This window comes from Aquarana catesbeiana, linkage group LG01, assembly GCF_042186555.1.
Source record: "Aquarana catesbeiana isolate 2022-GZ linkage group LG01, ASM4218655v1, whole genome shotgun sequence".
Taxonomy (NCBI): Eukaryota; Metazoa; Chordata; class Amphibia; order Anura; family Ranidae; genus Aquarana; species Aquarana catesbeiana.
This window is the reverse complement of record NC_133324.1, coordinates 733,423,481-733,443,724: the sequence shown is the minus strand read 5'-3', so window position 1 is coordinate 733,443,724 and position 20,244 is coordinate 733,423,481. Positions and strand designations below refer to the sequence as shown.

At 40.4% G+C, this 20,244-nt stretch overlaps 1 protein-coding gene across 1 annotated transcript in view; it reads right to left on the bottom strand.

Annotated features, from left to right (window-relative positions):
• ARHGAP10 (Rho GTPase activating protein 10) overlaps positions 1-20,244 on the bottom strand; it is a 448,736-nt gene that overhangs the window by 223,743 nt on the left and 204,749 nt on the right. Inside the window, exons 9-13 of the mRNA XM_073604823.1 lie at positions 16,359-16,465; positions 14,612-14,706; positions 12,921-13,002; positions 6,020-6,062; positions 114-179 (exon numbers count right to left, since the gene is read on the bottom strand). Of these exons, the coding sequence (XP_073460924.1) occupies positions 114-179; positions 6,020-6,062; positions 12,921-13,002; positions 14,612-14,706; positions 16,359-16,465 (393 nt within the window). The remainder of the gene's footprint in view (positions 1-113; positions 180-6,019; positions 6,063-12,920; positions 13,003-14,611; positions 14,707-16,358; positions 16,466-20,244) is intronic.

Below are 20,244 nucleotides of genomic sequence, written 5' to 3'. Positions count from 1 at the left end.
TTTAATCATGCTAATGTCTGACCAACTAAATCTTGCAAGCATTTGCAATACCTATTTCACCACAAGTGAAAGTTGAAAGAAAGGATCAAACATGAATCTATAAAATACATTACCCCGTAATTCAATGATATTGATACAGTTTTTTACAACAGTAAATCCATGCTGGTCAAGCTGAGCTCCTAAAAGAGACAAATGACAGAATCAGCCGGGACATCATAAACCAAGTTTTATTTTTTATTTTTTTTTTGTATGTGCACTAGAATATAAAGCATTTTCTGATTGCAATGTGACAGTCACAGTAAAAAACGTGCTTCTGCAAAAAAAAACAAAAAACAGTAATTGTAGAAAGCCATAAAATGAGGGATGGCATTCACAATGATGTCGAACACAACATTAAAAAGATAAATATATTGTAAAGTTCCAGTCACAAAATATGGCACTAAATGGACAAGAACTAGAATGGAAAAAAAGAACTAGCCCCAAATTCTAGCAGCACACCAAATCACAAATTCCATGCATAATGGTGAATTGCGTTTTGAATACAAGATCACGTGCATTTTTTCGTCTGGTGCATGCCAGAACCTGTGCTAATTCACTGCAACAAATTGCTTTAGAGTGAAAGATCTCTTAATGTTTTTATCAACATTATCTTACAGCGTGACACTACGGTCTGTATGTAACCCCAACCATAGCGGCTTCAATTCTTTTGGCTCTTTAACCTCTTGCCTACCTGGGTAATTTTTACATTTTTGCACACTTTACAATTAGCATTTTTCATTAGAAACTTACTTAGAACCCTCAAACAAACTTTGCCAAAACGGAGGCCCTGGAAAAAAAAAAATTTGTGGCTATTGGAATTTTCTTTTTTTATGCAAAATGTTTCTGAAACCTGCAGCAAAGCACAAACGTTTTGTGTTCAGAAACAAAGAGATGTGAATCCAGACTAACTGTTAATGGCACCCAATCACAGTTAGCAGATGTATGTTTTGCCGTGCTACAAACGTGCCAAAACATGCGATTCTCCGTAACCAAAAAGTTCTTTAGCCACTTTGGGGTGTTTGTCGCATGTATGGCTACCCAGTCAAGTGCCCTTAAAAAAAAAAAAAAAAAAAAAAAAAAAAAAGCAGGAACATGCATATCTGCTACGCTCAGGTGTGAATGGAATGGAGAGTTTTAGGCAGCAAGGATGACCTAGGAGGAGAGGCAAGGGTTTAAAAAAAAAAAAAAAAAAAACACTGATCTCATCAAAGTCGCATAGGAATGGCTTATCTAATGTTAATGCGACTTCTGCGAGTTAATAAAAGAAGTTTATGGGGCTGAAATGACACTGAATCCCACCAAAGTAGTGCAGGAACCTTTTCCAAAACTGCATCATCCTGAAGCACATTGAGGTGAACAGGCACCATTGAAAACAATGCGATTTCCCTTGTCATTCGATTGTGTGTGACCCAAGTCGCACTATTGTGAACAGGGCTGACAGCAGACAATGAGGACATCCTTTGCTGACCTGCAAATGTAAACTGATCTGCATAAAAGAATGATGACTAATCAGATTACTTTTACTACTATAGAGTGCACTGTGTTATGAACATTGTGGTGGCCCTGGATACAAGCTTTATCCAAACAGCAACCCTGCAATAACATCCAACTTTGTAAAGTTGATATACAGGTTCGGTTTTAACTAGGTCTCAGAGGTGCTGCTGATGCAGTTCTGCGGTAGGAGGCTGCACTGTTAGGCCTGATTCACACCTATGCATTTTTAGTGCTTTTTGCACTTTGCAGATTCGAACTACAGAACGTGTTCCATAGGAAATCATGTTAAATGGACTATCGTGCAAATCTTCAAAATGCAAAAAGCACTAAAAATGCATAGGCGTGAATCAGGCCTTACAAGCTTTTGGCAACAAATTGAACCTCTGCTCACATGGAAGGGGTGAGGTATGTTGCCACAGCAGTAGCAGTTAATGATTATTTCATTTATTGATTAGCTTATCATTATGCCTTGGGTTTAATGGCAGGTTCTCTTTAGGTTACCCTATAATCAAGAGTATTTGATCATCTCGGTTGCACGTAGATTAGGATTATCAGTTAACAGCTCATTCAAAGGACAGATCTTTGGTGGACAATCAATAGAGCCAAGAACAAGAGGGAGCCATTGACAGATTTCCCCAGGATTATGAACTCTCAGAAGTCAGTCAATGCCCTGCTTTTTGTCACCTAGTAGAGATGGTAAAACGGAATTCATCCATACTGCATGCAAACTAACAACTTCATATAGTATTACATGGGAGTTGCCAGCTCTCCAGTAGCTCTCTGGGGTCTATACTATCTCTCAATAACTAAGAGTGGAAAAGAAATTTCAGGTATACTTCGTATACTGGGTTCACATATTTGTGGAGTCAGAAAACGTTGGTACTATTCAGTCTATCAGTAGACAAAAAGTAGTACATTCCACAGTGACCAACAAGGAATTCCGTATATGTCATCTTCTGAATTTCAATGAAAGTTATAAGGTGCATGTTATTAGATTAACCAACTGTAAATATGCAGTATGTTGGCTGTACCATCAGGCAAAGAAGGATCTGAATACAAGTTGTGCTCAAAAGTTTACATACCCTGGCAGAAATCATGAAATTTTGGCATGGATATTAAAAATACGACGATTATGGCAAAATACTAAGGATAGTGATCATATGAAGCAATTTTTTTATATCTTAGTGGATGGGCTCCTTGTTAAATCATAACCAAACTCCCCCAAATGGCCCTGATCAAAAGTTTACATACCCTAGAATGTTTGGCCCTGGTACAGACACACATGGTGACATACGCACAGGTTAAAATGGGAATTAAAAGGTCAATTTCCCACATCTGTGGCTTTTTAAATTGCAATTAGTGTCTGTGTATGAATAGTCAATGAGTTTGTTAGGTCCTACATGGATGCACTGAGCAGGCTAGATACTGAGCCACGGGGAGCAGAAAAGAAATGACAAAAGACCTGCGTAACAAGTTAATGGAACTTTACAAAGATTGAAAAGGATATAAAAATATAAAAATATTAAATATGCCAGTCAGTACTGATCACTGAAGTGGAAAAATTCAGGGATCTCTTGACACCAAGCCAAGGCCAGGTAGACCAAGAAAGATTACAGCCACAACTGTCAGAAGAATTTCTCAGGATACAAAAAATAAACAATAAACCCCACAGGTAACCTCAGGAGAAATACAGGCTGCTCTGGAAAGAGACGGTCAGGTTGTTTCAAGGCGTAAAATACATAGAAACTTGAACAAAAATGAGCTGCATGGACGAGTTGCCACAAAGAAGCCTTTACTGTGACAATGCCGCAAAAAAGCCCAGTACAATATGCTGGACAACACCTTGACACGTCTCACAGCTTTTGTAAACCATTGGTGAGCCTCAAAAACAGGAAGGCCAGATTAGAGTTTGCAAAACATCTAAAAAAGCCTTCACAGTTCTGGAACAACATCCTATGGACAGATGAGACCAAGATCAACTTGTACCAGAGTGATGGGAAGAGAAGAGTATGGAGAAGGAAAGGAACTGCTCATGATTCAAAGCATACCACCTCATTAGTGAAGCATGGTGGGGGTAGTGTCATGGCGTGGGCATGTATGGCTGCCCATGGAACTGGTTCTCTTGTATTTATTGATGATGTGACTGCTGACAAAAGCAGCAGGATGAATTCTGAAGAGTTTCGGGCAATATTATCTGCTCATATTGAGCAAAATGCTTCAGAACTCATTGGACGGCGCTTCACAGTGCAGATGGACAAGCAGGAACTGAAGACAGTTGCAGTAGAGGCCTGGCAGAGCGTCACCAGAGATGAAACCCAGTGTCTGGTGATGACTATGCGTTCCAGAAATCAGGATGTAATTGACTGCATAGGATTTGCAACCAAGTATTAAAAAGTGAAAGTTTGATGGATGATTGTTAATCTGTCCCATTACTTTTGGTCCCTTAAAAAGTGGGAGGCATATATACAAACTGTTGTAATTCCTACACCGTTCACCTGATTTGGATGTAAATACCCTCAAATTAAAGCTGAAAGTCTGCAGTTAAAGCACATCTTGTTTGTTTCATTTCAAATCCCATGTGGTGGCGTATAGAGCCAAAAAGATTAGAATTGTGTTGATGTCCCAATATTTATAGACCTGACTGTAGCACGTCTAATTTTATTTGGTTTCTTTTTTAATGCACAAAAAAAAAATAAAAAAAATAAAAATGTGGAGAATAATACTTGGCTATGTGTTTTACTCCGAATGACATTTTGGGAGTAGGCAGTTACATTTTAAAAAATACGATGTAAAATTAACAAGGGACACCAACATAGTTGTATCTTTGATCTTAAAAACTACAGGATAATAGTGTTGTGGTAACCTGCACAAAAAAAAAAAAAAAAAAAAAAACATATTATTCTTGATATCACTAAAAAAAAAAAAGCCTTTGAAAATTTGTTTGCAATAACTCCATCAGTATCACCAGCAAAGCAGCTTCATTATCATCCCATTAAAAAGAGGACAGAATTGTGTGCTGCATTTAGAGATTTCATAATTTGCCACGTCACGAATGTTAATTTTCCATTACAAACGCTAGTTTACAAGATTGACCACTTCTGCTTCCGAGCATGTGTGTTTGTACTTTGGACTTTTGTCCGATGGACTTGTGTACACACGATTGGAAAATCTGACAACACACATTTGTTGGCAGAAAATTTGAAGACATGCTAGCCAACATTTGTTGGCGGAAAGTCCGACGACAATTGTCCGATGGAGCGTACACACGGTCGGATTTTTCCCCAACAGCCTGACATCCAACATTTCCCGTCGGAAAGTCCAATCATGTGTGCTTTAGTCAAAAAGTAGAGGGAATTATGAACAGTTCCAGTTACCAGTCAATATTGGCACAAAACCTTCAGGCTTCTGCTAGAAAGCTGAAAATGAAGAGGAACTTCATCTTTCAGCACAACGACCCAAAGCATACATCCAAAACAACAAAGGAATAGCTTCACCAGAAGTTTTGTAATGGTCCAGCCAGAGCTCAGACCTGAATCTGAATGAAAATCTGTGGGGTGATCTGAAGAGGGCTGTGCAAAGGAGATGTCCTCGCAATCTGACAGATTTGGAGTGTTTTTGCCAAGAAGAGAGGGCATTAAATATTGCCAAGTCAAGATGTGCCATGCTGATAGACTCATACCCAAAAAGACTGAGTTCTGTAATACAATCAAAAGGTGCTTCAACAAAGTATTCATTTAAGGGTTATGCAAACCGCATTATTTTAGTTTTATTTTGACTTCAATCCACCTAAAAGATTTCAGTTTGTTATTCAACTGAGATGTACAGTTTATAGATCACATTAAAAGGTGGGAAAAGTTCTGAAATTATTTATCTTTGTCTCATTTTTTTTACATCACAGAAACCTGAGATTTTAACAGGGGTGTGTAGACTTTTTATATCCAATGTAGTTGGATGGGTGAATTTGCTTTGAGTATTAAAAATGCACTAAACAGCATTTTTGGCTTGTGGTATGCAAATGCAGTGTAGTTCCACTTTAAGGTCAGGACTGGCCAAAAAGTATTACTGGTAATGCCGCTTATCCTGATATTTTGCTTGGATTTAGGGAATTCTATCATTTTACATTTCTTCTTAGAAGATCCTATATTCATAGAATATGCAAGTTCACAGAAAGTCACATAAGGCAATATACCAGGTTGCGGCTTACCTATCCTTTGTCAGGACAAGGCAAATTTTTCTAATCAGCCCAACTTCAGTATCACAAACTGGACTGACATGATCATTTCCATGACACACAATGCCAGACTGCAGTACAGCTACATGAAAATTGCTCATACTGTACCAGAAAAATGACCTCACATATGGATAGCTGTGATCATTATTCATAAAAACTACCGTCATTAATGCCGCTTTAAATCTCAGGCATATGAAACAGAACCATAAGGCAAAACAATATCAAATTTAAATATTAAGAATAAGATGTACTTGCCCCCCTCTGATCTCGTCGTAGATCTGCTGAGGCTGAGAAGCCGCTAGAATGAGAACATAAAATTGGTTTACAACTATTGCATCATTTTATAAAGATTACTACACAATACTGCCATGTTAAAATAGAAACAATAATGTTTATCAAACACATGATATGATTGACATATATATATATATATATATATATATATAAATTGTATCGCTTTCAATTACAGATGGCTCTTATAAATAATGTACATTATCAAACCAAGAGAGTTTGTCATGAGATGTGTTGCCATCTATTTACCACTTAACCAGAATGACTTGTATGGAAAAATAAATACAAAGCAAAAGCTCATCTAAAACTAACCCTAACCCATTTCAAACCTTAAAAGGAAAGTCCACCCAAAGGGGAACAAAGGTTGTGGTTCAGGGCAGAAAATTAAAGCTTCAGCCAAAAAAAAAAACTTTATATTTAGTCTTCTGTAGTGTCAGAGCCTCTTCTAGGTGTTTGTTGCCTATGAGAAAAAGAACTGGATTTTGGGCAGATCAACAGGCACATTTCTGCTCTTAAAGTATATTAAAGGGATAAAGCATTGGGAAATGTGCATGTATTGGAGAGACGTACCAAAACAGGTTTTTTATTTTTTTTTGCCTGTCATACACCTGAATTCCTACTTCTTTGCAGAGTAGAGCTGGCCATAAATCATTCAGGGCCAGTTTGCACCACAGAAAACGCAGTCTGGACGCATTTAAGATGGGTTTTGCGCTGTAAAGCATTTGATGAGTTTAGATGTGCTCCTGTGCATTTTTGCTGTGTTTTGCCATGTTCCAATACAGTTCTGTGTGAACTAGACCAATGAAACACATATAATCTACTGTACATGCATCGGGTGTGAACCGGACCTCCGTTTTTTTTGTTCTTTTGTTATCACCCAGCGTGATTGCCCCATTCACACACTGGAGGTGGATGGGGAGATCCATCCCGCTGCTCTATTGCACTATGACAGAGGGGCTTATCCACTGCAGAATACACTGATCAGCGCTGCAGTCAATTGGTTGCATGCATTGACTGAACACAAATTTGGCAGCAGTCCCATTGGGGAGGAGTCGATTCTAGAATGGGAACAGCAATAGATGGATTGAAATTTGTCCCATCCCTGATGAACCAACAGAATTTCGATCCATAAATGGCCAGCTTAAGAAATGACTGGCTCTTGGTTGCATAGATTTCTCAGACTGCTAAAATAAGTGTATCTCTAATCTTTTTTTTTTTTTTTTTTGTTCTTTTATATAAGGAATACGCACTTCCACCAACTTAAGTGCTTTACTGCTGCTCTCTAGGGTAACACTACATAGCCCAATATCTGTATAGTCAGTGCAAGTGAATTAGGATCTGCAATTTCGTGCATGCTCAAATTATACTGCTTTATGGATATTAAAATATAGGAATGTTATGCAGCCGTTCGTAGAAAAAAAAAATTGATGAAAGACAAAAAAAGACCAAAGCCTGAGAAAACCATGAACACTGAAAAAAAAAAAAAACAACACTACATTTGCACTGTGGCAGAAATCTGCATCCCTACACATAATGGAACTTTACATACTGCTGGGCCAAGCCAACCTCTGAGATGTGAAGTTGCAGAAACTTAAGTTTTCACTGGGTGCACACATTTATCACAATGTCACATTGCTACTTGAGGGGCAAACAGAAGCATAGTTTTGGCTGCAGTTTTGAAATGAGTCAGAGAAGCTGCAAGGCATATTTTGTCTAAATCTGCCACACTTGACTGATAGGCATCGAATAGGGACTGTGCTCAATAATTACAGTGTCAGCACACAGGTCCCAGTGGACTATACATCCTTCATATTACATTGCTTGTTATTGATTATTTTACAGTCTATAATCTCTGATAACAACCGTCTGATAAGTCTTCTCAACTAGGATGTCCATCAACCAATGCTTCAGCGTTGGATTTCTCGCCTCTTCTAAAAACACTGAAATACTTAGGTGCCAGTCACAGAATTTTCATTCTGTATGTTCCGATTAATTAATTGGCATGGTTTTAAAGGGAATCTGCCACCAGAATAATAAGAAATAAGACCGGTTTAAAATCACTGCATGTAAATACAGATTCAGTACATTAAAGTGGTTAATGCACTTTCACATATTTACATAATCCATTTTGTCTCCTAACACAGTGTCCCTGTCTGTTTTATTTAAAAAATTCCTCTTTTACCGTATTTCACAGTGGCCAGCGGCACTCATGTAACTGGGCGTGTCTACTCTCTGCCCATCTGACAGAAGCAGCGGGAGGGGCTGAGATTTCCCCACTGACATCAGCAAGACGCAGGGGGGGAGAGGAGAGATGAGACAGGCAGGTCACATGATCGCTTTTTTTTACTCTGCCGGCTACAGTCCAGTCCCATAAATAAGTGTGATTTGGCCCTTTGTTTCTAAAACTTTTTAAACAATGCCATCATCTTACAGCCCTCAGATCACTTTTCAATCATTATTAAGCGGAACTAAAGTTCCACTATCATACACTATGAGCAGGCAGGTATTTTATATCATGTTTCTTCTGCAATAAATCACACCTACCTGCTCACAGCGATCTCCAGACTGTAAACTGAGCTGCACATGTGCAGCTCGGCTTAGAGTGGCCAGGCCAATCCTGTGCGTTAGGATAACTAGCTCCTGTGCATATGCAGGAATGGCATCATCCCGCACCAGCCAATGAGAATGGCCGAAACCCAGCACAAGGAGGAGACGCCGGGCGAGGAAGCTTTAGGATGGCAAGTATCCCTCCCTTTTATGTGACTTTAACATTACTTAATGAAATGATGTGCAACAAAACACATGGATATAATTTTTTCCCCCAAGTAAAGACCTGATGCAGAGTATTAATTACATATTTATACTAAAAAAGGCAACATTCCTTATTATTAAACTGAGCAATATCATTAAATGTTACACTGAAAGAATACATTGTTCATTGGCCATTTAGTTTTATAAACACGCAATCATGGTGAAGTGAAACAGCCTCACTGCATAATAAACATGCATCTTTGGCAAAAAGTAAAATGGCTAATAGTGTCATTTGATGTTGTTTGCAAAAAAGAAGGCAGTATAACAGTGCAACGTGTAGGCCAGACTTGGATTGGGTCAGTTCTACAAAAATAAATACATACACACACACACACACACACACACACACACACACACACATACATACATATATATACACACACACACATATATATATATATATATACACACACATACACACACAGTATTCACAAAAGTGAGTACACCCCTCACGTTTTTGTTAATATTTTGTTATATCTATTCATGTGACAACACTGAAGAAATGTCACTTTGCTACAATCTAAAGTAATGAGTGTACAGCTTGTATAACAGTGTAAATTTGCTGTCCCCTCAAAATAGCTCAACACAGCCATTAATGCCTAAACCGCTGGCAACAAAAGTGAGTACACGCCTAAGTGAAAATGTCAAAAAGTTGGGCCCAATTAGCCATTTTTCCCTTCCTGGTGTCATGTGACACGTTAGTGTTACAAGGTCTCAGGTATGAATGGGGAGCAGATGTGTTAAATTTGGTGTTATCGCTTTCACGCCTCCTACTGGTCACTGGAAGTTCAACATGGCACCTCATGCAAAGCACTCTCTAAGGATTTGGAAAAAAAGAATTGTTGCTCTACATAAAGAAGGCCTAGGCTATAAGAAGATTGCCAAGACTCTTAAACTGAGCTGCAGCACGGTGGCAAAGACCATACAGTGGTTTAACAGGACAGGTTCCACTCAGAACAGACCTCGCCATGGTCGACCAAAGTAGTTGAGTGCATGTGCTCAGCGTCATATCCAGAGGTTGTCTTTGGGAAACTGACGTATGAGAGCTGCCAGCATTGCTGCAGGAGGTTGAAGGGGTGGGGGGTCAGCCTGTCAGTGCTCAGACCATACGCCGCACACTGCATAAAATTGGTCTGCATTGCTGTTGTCCCAGAAGGAAGCCTCTTCTAAAGATGATGCACAAGAAAGCGAGCAAACAGTTTGCTGAAGACAAGCAGACTAAGGACATGGATTACTGGAACCATGTCCTGTGGTCTGATGAGACCAAGATAAACTTATTTGGTTCAGATGGTGTCAAGCGTGTGTGGCAGCAACCAGGTGAGGAGTACAAAGACAAGTGTGTCTTGTCTACAGTCAAGCATGGTAGTGGGAGTGTCATGGTCTGGGGCTGCATGAGTGCTGCCAGCACTGGGGAGCTACAGTACATTGGGGGGGACCATGAATGCCAACATGTACTGTGACATACTATAGCAGAGCATGATCTCCTCCCTTCGGAGACTGGGCCGCAGGGCAGTATTCCAACATAACGACCCTAAGCATACCTCCAAGACAACCACTGCCTTGCTAAAGAAGCTGAGGGTAAAAGTGATGGACTGGCCAAGCAGGTCTCCAAACCCAAACCCTATTGAGCATCTTTGGGGCATCCTCAAAACAGAAGGTGGAGGAGCGCAAGGTCTCTAACATCCACCAGCTCCGTGATGTCGTCATGGAGGAGTGGAAGAGGACTCCAGTGGCAACCTGTGAAGCTCTGCTGAACTCTATGCCCAAGCGGGTTAAGGCAGTGCTGGAAAATAATGGTGGCCACACAAAATATTGCCACTTTGGGCCCAATTTGGACATTTTCACTTAGGGGTGTACTCACTTTTGTTGCCAGTGCTTTAGAGATTTAATGGCTGTGTTATTTTGATGGGACAGCAAATTTTAGGGATCGACCGATATTTTTTGGTGCAGATACGATACCGATATTTCGGCCACCTCTCCTGCCGATAGCTGATATTTTTGGCCGATATTTCGTACATTTAAAAACTTTTTTTTTTTTTTTACACTGTAATTTTAGATTTTATGTTTTTAATCACTGTTATTGCTGTCACAAGGAATGTAAACATCCCTTGTGACAGTAATAGGCACTGACCGGTACTCTTTATGGAGAGATTGCACTTCAAAGTATTCAAAACATCAAGATAGGCATTTTTGAATACTTTATTTTTTAAAACTGGCGACTTTAAGATGCCAGTAATCTGGAAATGTCATGACATGGCTTCCGGATTACTAGATCCGAGACCCGAACGAAGCATCGGTAGAACAGGAGAGCCAGGGCGAATGGGGGAAGGCAGGGGACGTCCCCTCCCATTGCTTTTAATAACAGCTGAGTGGCTGCTGAGTCGCATCGGTTGTTATTACAATAAAGCTGACCGTCCGCTCTAAAAAACGGCAGCTGCATGCATCACCTCAGTAAAACCCCTTGAAGCAAAATCAGTTTAGTTTGAGACCGATACCGATTTTTCAGAAAATGCCGCTATCGCCCGCCAATAATCGGCCTACCCAATAATCGGTCAATCCCTTTACACTTTTATACAAGCTGTACACTCACTACTTTATATTGTAGCAAAGTAATTTCTTCAGTGTTGTCACATGAAAAGATGTAATAAAATATTTACAAAAATGTGAGGGGTGTACTCACTTTTGTGAGATACTGTACATACATACACCCATATTTGTGTAAAAAAGACTTTCATGTAGAATTCAAGAAAACATTTTTTTTTTTTACCAATGTAAAGCAATAATGCTTTATAGCAATACAAAAAAATAAAGTGAAATGCTTTTCTTTTTGAAAGTCCAGATTTTTTTTATACAGACTTGTAATATCCACTTAGGAACTTGACAGTACATGTGGCAAATGGAAAGAAACAGCAGCCCCTTCTATATGAGTCACTCTCCTCTACACAGTGCTAACACTCTAATCACAGACACCACCGACAGACTTGTCTGGATAGGTTTGACCTTCGGAAGCTAATGGTTTTTAATTAATCATACCACAACGGATTGCTAGCACACTACAGCTATATGGCCTTTGCTTTAACATATTTTTGGCAAATCTGTAACATGTCCATATTTTTATACAAATTTCAACAAAATTAGGTTGGAGCTACAGTAACAATGAGATGGGCTGGCAATTACTATTTATTATTTCCTGATCAGTATCTGTGTTCTGTACAAGCAAGCAAAAGGTGTTTTTTCATACAGGATTATTAGAAAGGTATGGCGGTAGCTAGTGGGAGGTGGATACAATACACAGATGCCATGTCATGCTGGTAGGTTAATTGGCTTCTGTTCAAAAATTGGCCCTAGTATATGAATGCAAGTTGGGGACTTTGGATTGTGGGCTCCTTGAGGGTAGGGACCAATGTGGGTGTACGATGTATGTGTGGAGTGCTGCGTGAATTGGCAGTGCTATATGGGTACCTTAAATAAATAGGGATGATTGTAGATACACACCCACACTCACTTAGGTTGAACTGGATGGACTGGTGTCTTTATTCAACCTTACTAACTATGTAACTATGTAACATGCAATGCGAGTTGATCAGCTGAGCAAATGTGTAAACTGGACATCCTACTAATGAGGTCTAGGTAAGTTGCACACGGACGTAATAACTTTATGCTTAGGATCTTAATGACAGAAAGATCCTGAGAAAAATGTAAAGATCTTACATAAACATGCGCATGCATATACATGTGTAGAAAACATCTACATCCTCTTCTAATTGTCACTGTTGCAATATACGCATGTATAGATGCGCATCAACAGGTATACACACGTATGCGCATAAATTACTGCACCCAAATGTAAAAAGTTCTATTTTTATTTTTTGACTCTATATTTAACGCTGTATTACTGTGCAGCTGTGTGCATTCTTCCATCGACAACGCCCCTGCGCTCAGATCAGTAAAAAAAAAAAGTGATGTTTTCTCCCCTGTGCAAGAGGCCTTAGAGTAATGGATAATTGGAAACTCTTCATATTCCTAAAATGAATAAATAATTTTGGCTACTCACAGACTCCTTTCCGCCCAGTATTTCAATCCAGTTTTGTCGGTCATCTTCTGAAAAAGCCTGCATAGTTGTGAGAAGTCCCGGCCTAATAACAGAAGTAAAGTCAAGGTAAAATGTGTGTAAATCCTAACAATGTTTAATAAATGCAAAACAAAATACCCATTGATCCTGGGAGAAATCTAGTGAGTTTGTACTTCCTGTAGTGAGCTGCCAACACAGACTCTGCAGAAGTAAAATCCTAGGCAGTGTTATTAGCCCTGAAATGTTCACCTCTGAACTACTAGACACATCCCTCTATAGTATGGTGATAAGGAGATGTACTGTAGTATCAATCAGGAGTGAGCAGCCGAAAGGTGACAACATTGATTCTCCAAAGATACAGTACACAGAGTTTGTGTTGTCACCCTAGGACAGAAAGTGCATTACTGGCAGTATAACCAGGTGAAAACAAAGGGAAAAAAAAAAAAATAGAGCCATAATATCTAAGAATTGGTAAGCTGCAATATATTACATTTCTGTTTTTAGATTAAGGTAAACTAAAGACCAAAACCTAAGTGGAAACTGTGGATTCACTTGCTTTTTCATTGGGCAAGGGGTTGTCTGTTGTTCAAATAGTGTAACATAAGTTGTAAATGGCGTCTACCTCCACAAGGTGGCAGTAGAACTCCTAGATAATACGGCTTGCCTTTGTGCCTTTCTTTGGGGTCACAGGGCTCTGCCTTCAATTAGCACTTCACAGGTTGGACTGCCAATTATGCTTCATGTACACTTGAACTACTTTGACCGCTGGCTGTGGGTAAACGCAAAAACACGCCAAAATCGTGCCACAATTTTACAGTGATATTGTGGCCGGCGGTCAAAAAGTTCCTATCCTGAACGTGATTATTCTGCGTTCAGGGGAGACTGAACCTCCCCTAACTGCAGTAGCTCCTAAACTATCCTAAAAGCCTATGTGTACGTTGGCTTTTATGGAGTTGAGTTTAGGAGCTTTGGCAAAAAAAACGCCTAAAGCTCCTAAACTCCAGCTGTCCCCGCTGGGAGAAAACAGCGTATGGCCTTGCCTTACTAGCCTGCTTCTACAGTGTGGTCACACATTCAGTAAGGTGGAAAGATGGCGAATGGTTTCAATAAGCATAGGCAAAGTGGGGGTTATATAAGGCAGTGAGAATTTAAGCAGAACCCCAACATTTTAAATCTCCCCAGAAGCCCTCATAGATGCTTTTTAACAAAAGACAAAAAGCAAATCCTTATACGCATCTCTTTCCTGCAGTCTCCCAACTTCCTCTTCTTCCTCCAGAGATAATGGAAGGTGGGCATTCCTTTAAACTAAACTTAACGACCCCTCAGTCTTGGAGTACTGTGAGCTCAGCCTCTGGGATGATGCACAAGCTAGGCTGGGCTTACAGGAAATAGACCAAAAGGACATTGCTAGAAGTGTTGTGCCCATATAGGACCACAGGCGCTGGACCGATGAGAAAGTCAAGGACAGCCCTGGAGCATTGAGAGGTAAAATTGGCAATATTTTATCATTTTTATTATTTATTTTTATGTACTTTAGCCAATAGGGCCTCTCTGAGAGAAAAGTCGTTTTTTTGCTTTATACAGTTCTCAGGATTATGAAATATAACATTCACTGTTTCATTTAAAATAAAAAATAAGCTGCTGTTTATTAATTTATCAGTAATTTCTCTTACTTGTCTATAGCTTCCACATCAAAGCAGAACCTCCTATCTATAGTGTCTGTAGACCGTTTTGTGCAGTACTTCGGTAAAAAGCTTTCTCCATCCCCCTAGGACAATAAAAATCATATTACCGGTCTATTCATATGTCTTTTCAAAATCTTTATAACCAAACGTATACAATATTTTCATTCTAGCCTATAACAACGCCTTATCAAATATAACATTTGACAGCATTTTCCTATCTTTCCCAAATTTTGGAATTTAAAGAATGTCAAAACACATAACAGATTTGATGGTCGAATGGATATGATCAAACGGGGATAAAGACCGAAAAAGCTTGGGGGCTCTGGCCTTCCCCTTGTCTAATAAAACAAAAGCATTTTATTTGTGTTATTGTTGGAGAGGTCCTCTCATTTCCTGTATGTGCAAAGTCATCAAAACAGGAAGTGAGGGGAAATCTCTCCAGGGATAGCAGTAAAAACACAGCAAGGATTCCCCACCACATCCAAAACTATGAAAAGGTTTTGGTTGGACATACAGTATAGCATCAATAAAGTGATATTAAACCCTGAGTTTAAGCACTTACTGAGCATTCAGCGTCTAGCTTTTAATCCTTGCCCATGTTACAGTTTAACCACTTGCTATTTGACATTTCTCACATACATGGTAAAAATCTGCATTGTTTTGCTAAAATTAGCCCCAAACAGTATACATTTTCTGAACACAAAGGCCCTGGAGAATAAAATGCCTGTTGCAATGTTTTATGTCACGCAATTATTTGCAATGTATTAAGCAATAAGGCCGCTAATAGCCTAAAGGACAAGTTCACCTTTTAAATAAATAAATAATTGCAGGTTAAAAAAAAAAAAAACATGCATTTACCATTTTCTTTCTTAGGAGCCTGTAAAACGTTGGTGATCACGGGTGCAGTGTCATGCGCCTGCAGACTGTCAGTGTAGCTGTCAGCGAGCAACTCTGACACGAGCAGGCGGTTGGTTACTTCAGTCAAGGAAGCTCAATGGTCTACGAGAATGCTCACCAGTGCCCTCGCAGTTCATTGAGAACTACAAGCAGTCAGCCGCAAAAGGCCAACTGTACTTGTAGGCATTCACTTACGGAACTCTGCTCTTTTCAAATTGTAGGTGCGGGGGGAAGATCCCCAAGCCACTGTCACAGGAGGGGGAGAGATGCAGGCACAGGAATATTTAACACATTCCCAAAGGTCAGCTTATCCTTTAAAACCACTTTAAATGCGATTTATTTTAACTGCAAGCAGTATAAGTAACTCAATTAGACTTTGCATTCTCCTTTGCAGCAGAGCTCAGACTGAGAAGAAAGAAGCAGCACAAGGAGCTAATCAGTTGTGCTGCAATGTTCATTTGCCAACAGATAACATACTTATAGGAAAAGAGAAACCAGTACCAGAGAGTTGAGCTCATCAGCGTGCAGCTTCTCCTTTCACTCTCTAGTCACAGTGGGTGGGTGGGTGGGGGAGCCAGACCTGAAAATGTTATTTAACTGCAGCAGATTAAAATTGGGTTTCCTGCCCTGCCAGACAGGGCTGTGCTGTGTGGCAATGCTGTGTAAATCTCAGGACTGGATATACAAGAAAAAGTTGTTTTCTTCAGCTGGTAAAACAGCAGCTTCCTTACATGTTTCTCGTCTGTGTATGTGTCTGTCAGGAGTTCAGCTTATAGAAAGTTATAGAAAGGACATGAATCAGGCTGATAAAGAAAAGAAACTTGCTTTGTGCACTTACTATTTTGCCTCCTGATCTGTGTTCATATGGGAACATTGTGAATGTGTTCAAATCCTTCTTATACATACAGTAGTGTTTTACCCAGCTCGAACCAAATGGGGCTGGTCCTATATTGTAAATAAAAATATATACATTACTTTTCCTACAACAAAAAAAAGATACACCAACACAAAGACAATGCAGCTTTATGCTTCATGTACATGGGACATTGTTCAACCTCTCCTGAACGATTTAACTTGACAGCTAGAAACCGGCGTCTAAAAAACGGGCGTTTATCCGCATTTGCATCTAGAAACGTTTGAAAATAAAAAAATTTTAATAATTTTTTTTTTTTAAATAGCCAAAAATGAAAAAACGCCTGTAAACGAAACGCAGCTAAACGCGAGTTACCGCGTTTAGCATTTGAAATGCCTCTAAACACAGCTTCTGAATGCATTTTTTTAGGTTCCAAAAAAAAGCCTCTAAACACAACTGCCTAAAAACAACTATAAACGACCCTGTGTACATGTACTGATAAGATAACAGAGAAGAGTTCAGGAGCAGTTGAAAAAAACTCCCAACTGCTCCTAAACGTCCGTTTACCAGCAGCAGTGTACATGAGGGCCTAACAGTGTTTCTTTCCATTTTATAAAGTTTTCATATTAGGATGTAAACATCTATTGGGCAGTTAAAGTGGTTGTAAACCCTTAATATACATACAGTGGATATAAAAAGTCTACAACCCCTGTTAAAATGTCAGGTTTCTGTGATGTAAAAAAAATAGACAAAGATAAATCATTTCAGAACTTTTTCCACCTTTAATGTGACCTATAAACTGTACAACTCAGTTGAACAACAAACTGAAATCTTTTATGCCCCTTTCACACATGCAAGCCGTTCAGGTTTGCCTCTCAGTTTTTTAGTCGGACCTGAATGGACGCTATATACAGCTCTATGGAGCGACGGATGTCAGCGGTGACATGTCCGCCGACATCCAATCCACTCCGCTAATTTCAGACGAATGGAAACCCTATTTTCCATCCATCTTAAGAATCGAATAAAAACGGACAGGGGGATCGGTTTTCATCTGATCCCCCATGGCATAGAGCGGAGATCTGACAGGCCCGTCTCTGCACTCTGCCATGGGGGATCATCCGCTGGCTCAGCGGGGATTAACGGAGCGACCCTTGCTGAGCAAACAGAGTCCGTGAAAATGGACAACAATGTGTGAAAGGGGCCTTATGTGGAGGGAAGTAAAAATAATAAAAAATAAATACCGTATTTATCGGCGTATAACACGCACTTTTTTCCCCTTAAAATCAGGGGAAAATCGCGGGTGCGTGTTATACGCCGATCCCCTGCGATACCCCGCTGACTGATCTTCAAAATCGCTAACCGCGATTTGAAAATGGCACCACCGACGCCGAAATACACAGAGCCGGTCCTCGGCTCTTCTCGGCCACTTTCAGCTTCACTCGAGTGCCGCCCGAATCTAGCCGAGTGTACTCGGCTAGGTTCGGATGGCTCCGCTCACAGTCACGCCCATCCCGGGCGGGACTACGAGTGGAGCCGAAAGGGAACGAGAGCCACTGAGAAGAGCAGAGGACCGGCTCTGTATTTCGGCGCCGCCATTTTTAAACTGCAGTGACAATGAAAAGTCACTGCAGTTTAACTGCAGCCTGAGCAAGGCTGTAAATGGACACAGAAAGCTACAGATCATCACTGTAAAAGCTGCAAGGCATCACATGGACACTGATAAGGCTGCAAATGACACCAAGGCTGCTGACTGCAAGGCTGAAAATGACACCAAGGATGCTGACTTCAAGGCTGCAAATGACACCAAGGATGCTGACTTCAAGGCTGCAAATGACACTGGACAAGCATGCAAATGGACGCTGTGCAAGGCTGCATTGATGGGTATTTAAATGTAAGTTTTTTTCCTTAAAACATTTTTTTCCTTATAATTCCCTCCTAAACTTAGGGTGCGTGTTATACGCCGGCGCGTGTTATACGCCGATAAATACGGTAATATGGCTGCATAAGTGTGCACACCCTTAAATACTTTGTTGAAGCACCTTTTGATTTTATTACAGCACTCAGTCTTTTTGGGTACGAGTCTCATCATGGCACATCTTGATTTGGCAATATTTGCTTACTCTTCTTTGCAAAAACAATCCAAATCTGTCAGATTGCGAGGGCATCTCCTGTGCACAGCCCTCTTCAGATCACCCCACAGATTTTCAATTGGATTCAGATCTGGGCGCTGGTTAGGCTGGGCCATTCCAAAAACTTTAATCTTATGGTGAAGCCATTCTTTTGTTGATTTGGATGTATGCTTTGGTTATTGTCATTCTGAAAGGGGAATTTTCCCTTCATGTTCAGCTTTTTCTAGTAAAAGCCTGAAGGTTTTGTGCCAATATTGACTGGTGTTTGGAATGGTTCATAATTCCCTCTACCTTGACTAAGGCCCCTGTTCCAGCTGAAGAAAAATAGTCTCAAAGTATGATGCTGCCACCACCATGCTTCACGGCGAGTATTGTGTTCTTTTGGTGATGTGCAGTGTTTTTGCGCCAAACATATCTGTTGTAATTATGGCCAAAAACTTCAACCTTGGTTTCATCAGACCATAACACATTTGCCCACAAACTTTTGGGAGACTTCAGATGTGTTTTTGCAAAATTTAGCCGGGCTTTGAAGCCTTTTCTTACGAAGAAAAACATCCGTCTTGCCACTCTACCCCATAGCCCAGACATATGAAGACTACAGGAGATTGTTGTCAAATGTACCAACACAGCCAGTACTTGCCAGATATTCCTGCAGCTCCTTTAATGTTGCTGTAGGCCTCTTGGCAAGCCTCAATGACCAGTTTTCTTCTCGTCTTTTTATCAATTTTTTAGAGGCGTTCAGTTCTTAAAGCGGAGTTCCACACAAAAATGGAACTTCCGTTTTTTCGGAACCCTCCCCCCCTCCGGTGTCACATTTGGCACCTTTAAGGGGGGGAGGGGGGTGCAGATACCTGTCTAAGACAGGTATTTGCACCCACTTCCGGCATAGACTCCCATGGGAGTCTATGCCTCTTCCTGACCCTCCGCGCTGTCTCCTGGGAAACACACAGCTCCCAGGAGAGAGCGGGGGACCACTTACCATGCGCATCGCGACTCGAGCATGCGCAGTAGGGAGCCGGAAGTGAAGCCGCAACGCTTCACTTCCTGATTACCTCACCTAGGATGGCGGCGGCAGCTGCCGAGAACCGAGCGGGTTCTCGGCGTCGCCTGCCGACATCGCTGGACCCTGGGACAGGTAAGTGGCCATGTATTAAAAGTCAGCAGCTGCAGTATTTGTAGCTGCTGGCTTTTAATATTTTTTTTTTTTTTTGGCGGTGTGGGTGAACCCCCGCTTTAATATCAACTGCTGTGCCATATTTTCTCCACTTGATGATCACTGTCTTCACTGTGTTCCATGGTATATCTAATGCCTTGGAAATTCTTTTGTACCCTTCTCCTGACTGATAATTTGTAACAATGAGATCCCTCTGATGCTTAGAAGCTCTCTGCGACCATGGCTTTTGCTGTAGGATGCGACTAAGAAAATTGTCAGTAAAGACCTACTAGAACAGCTGAACTTTATTTGGGGTTAATCAGAGGCACTTTTAAAATGATGGCAGATGTGTACTGACTCCTATTTACATGAGTTTGAATGCGATTAATTCTGAACACAGTTATAAGAGGGTGTGCACACTTATGCAACCGCATTATTTTAGTTTTTTCTTTTTACTTTCCCCCTCCCTAAAAGATTTCAGTTTGTTTTTCAATTGTGTTGTACAGTTTATAGGTCACATTAAAAGGTGGAAAAAGTTCTGAAATGATTTATCTTTGTCTCATTTTTTTTATATCACAAAAACCTGACA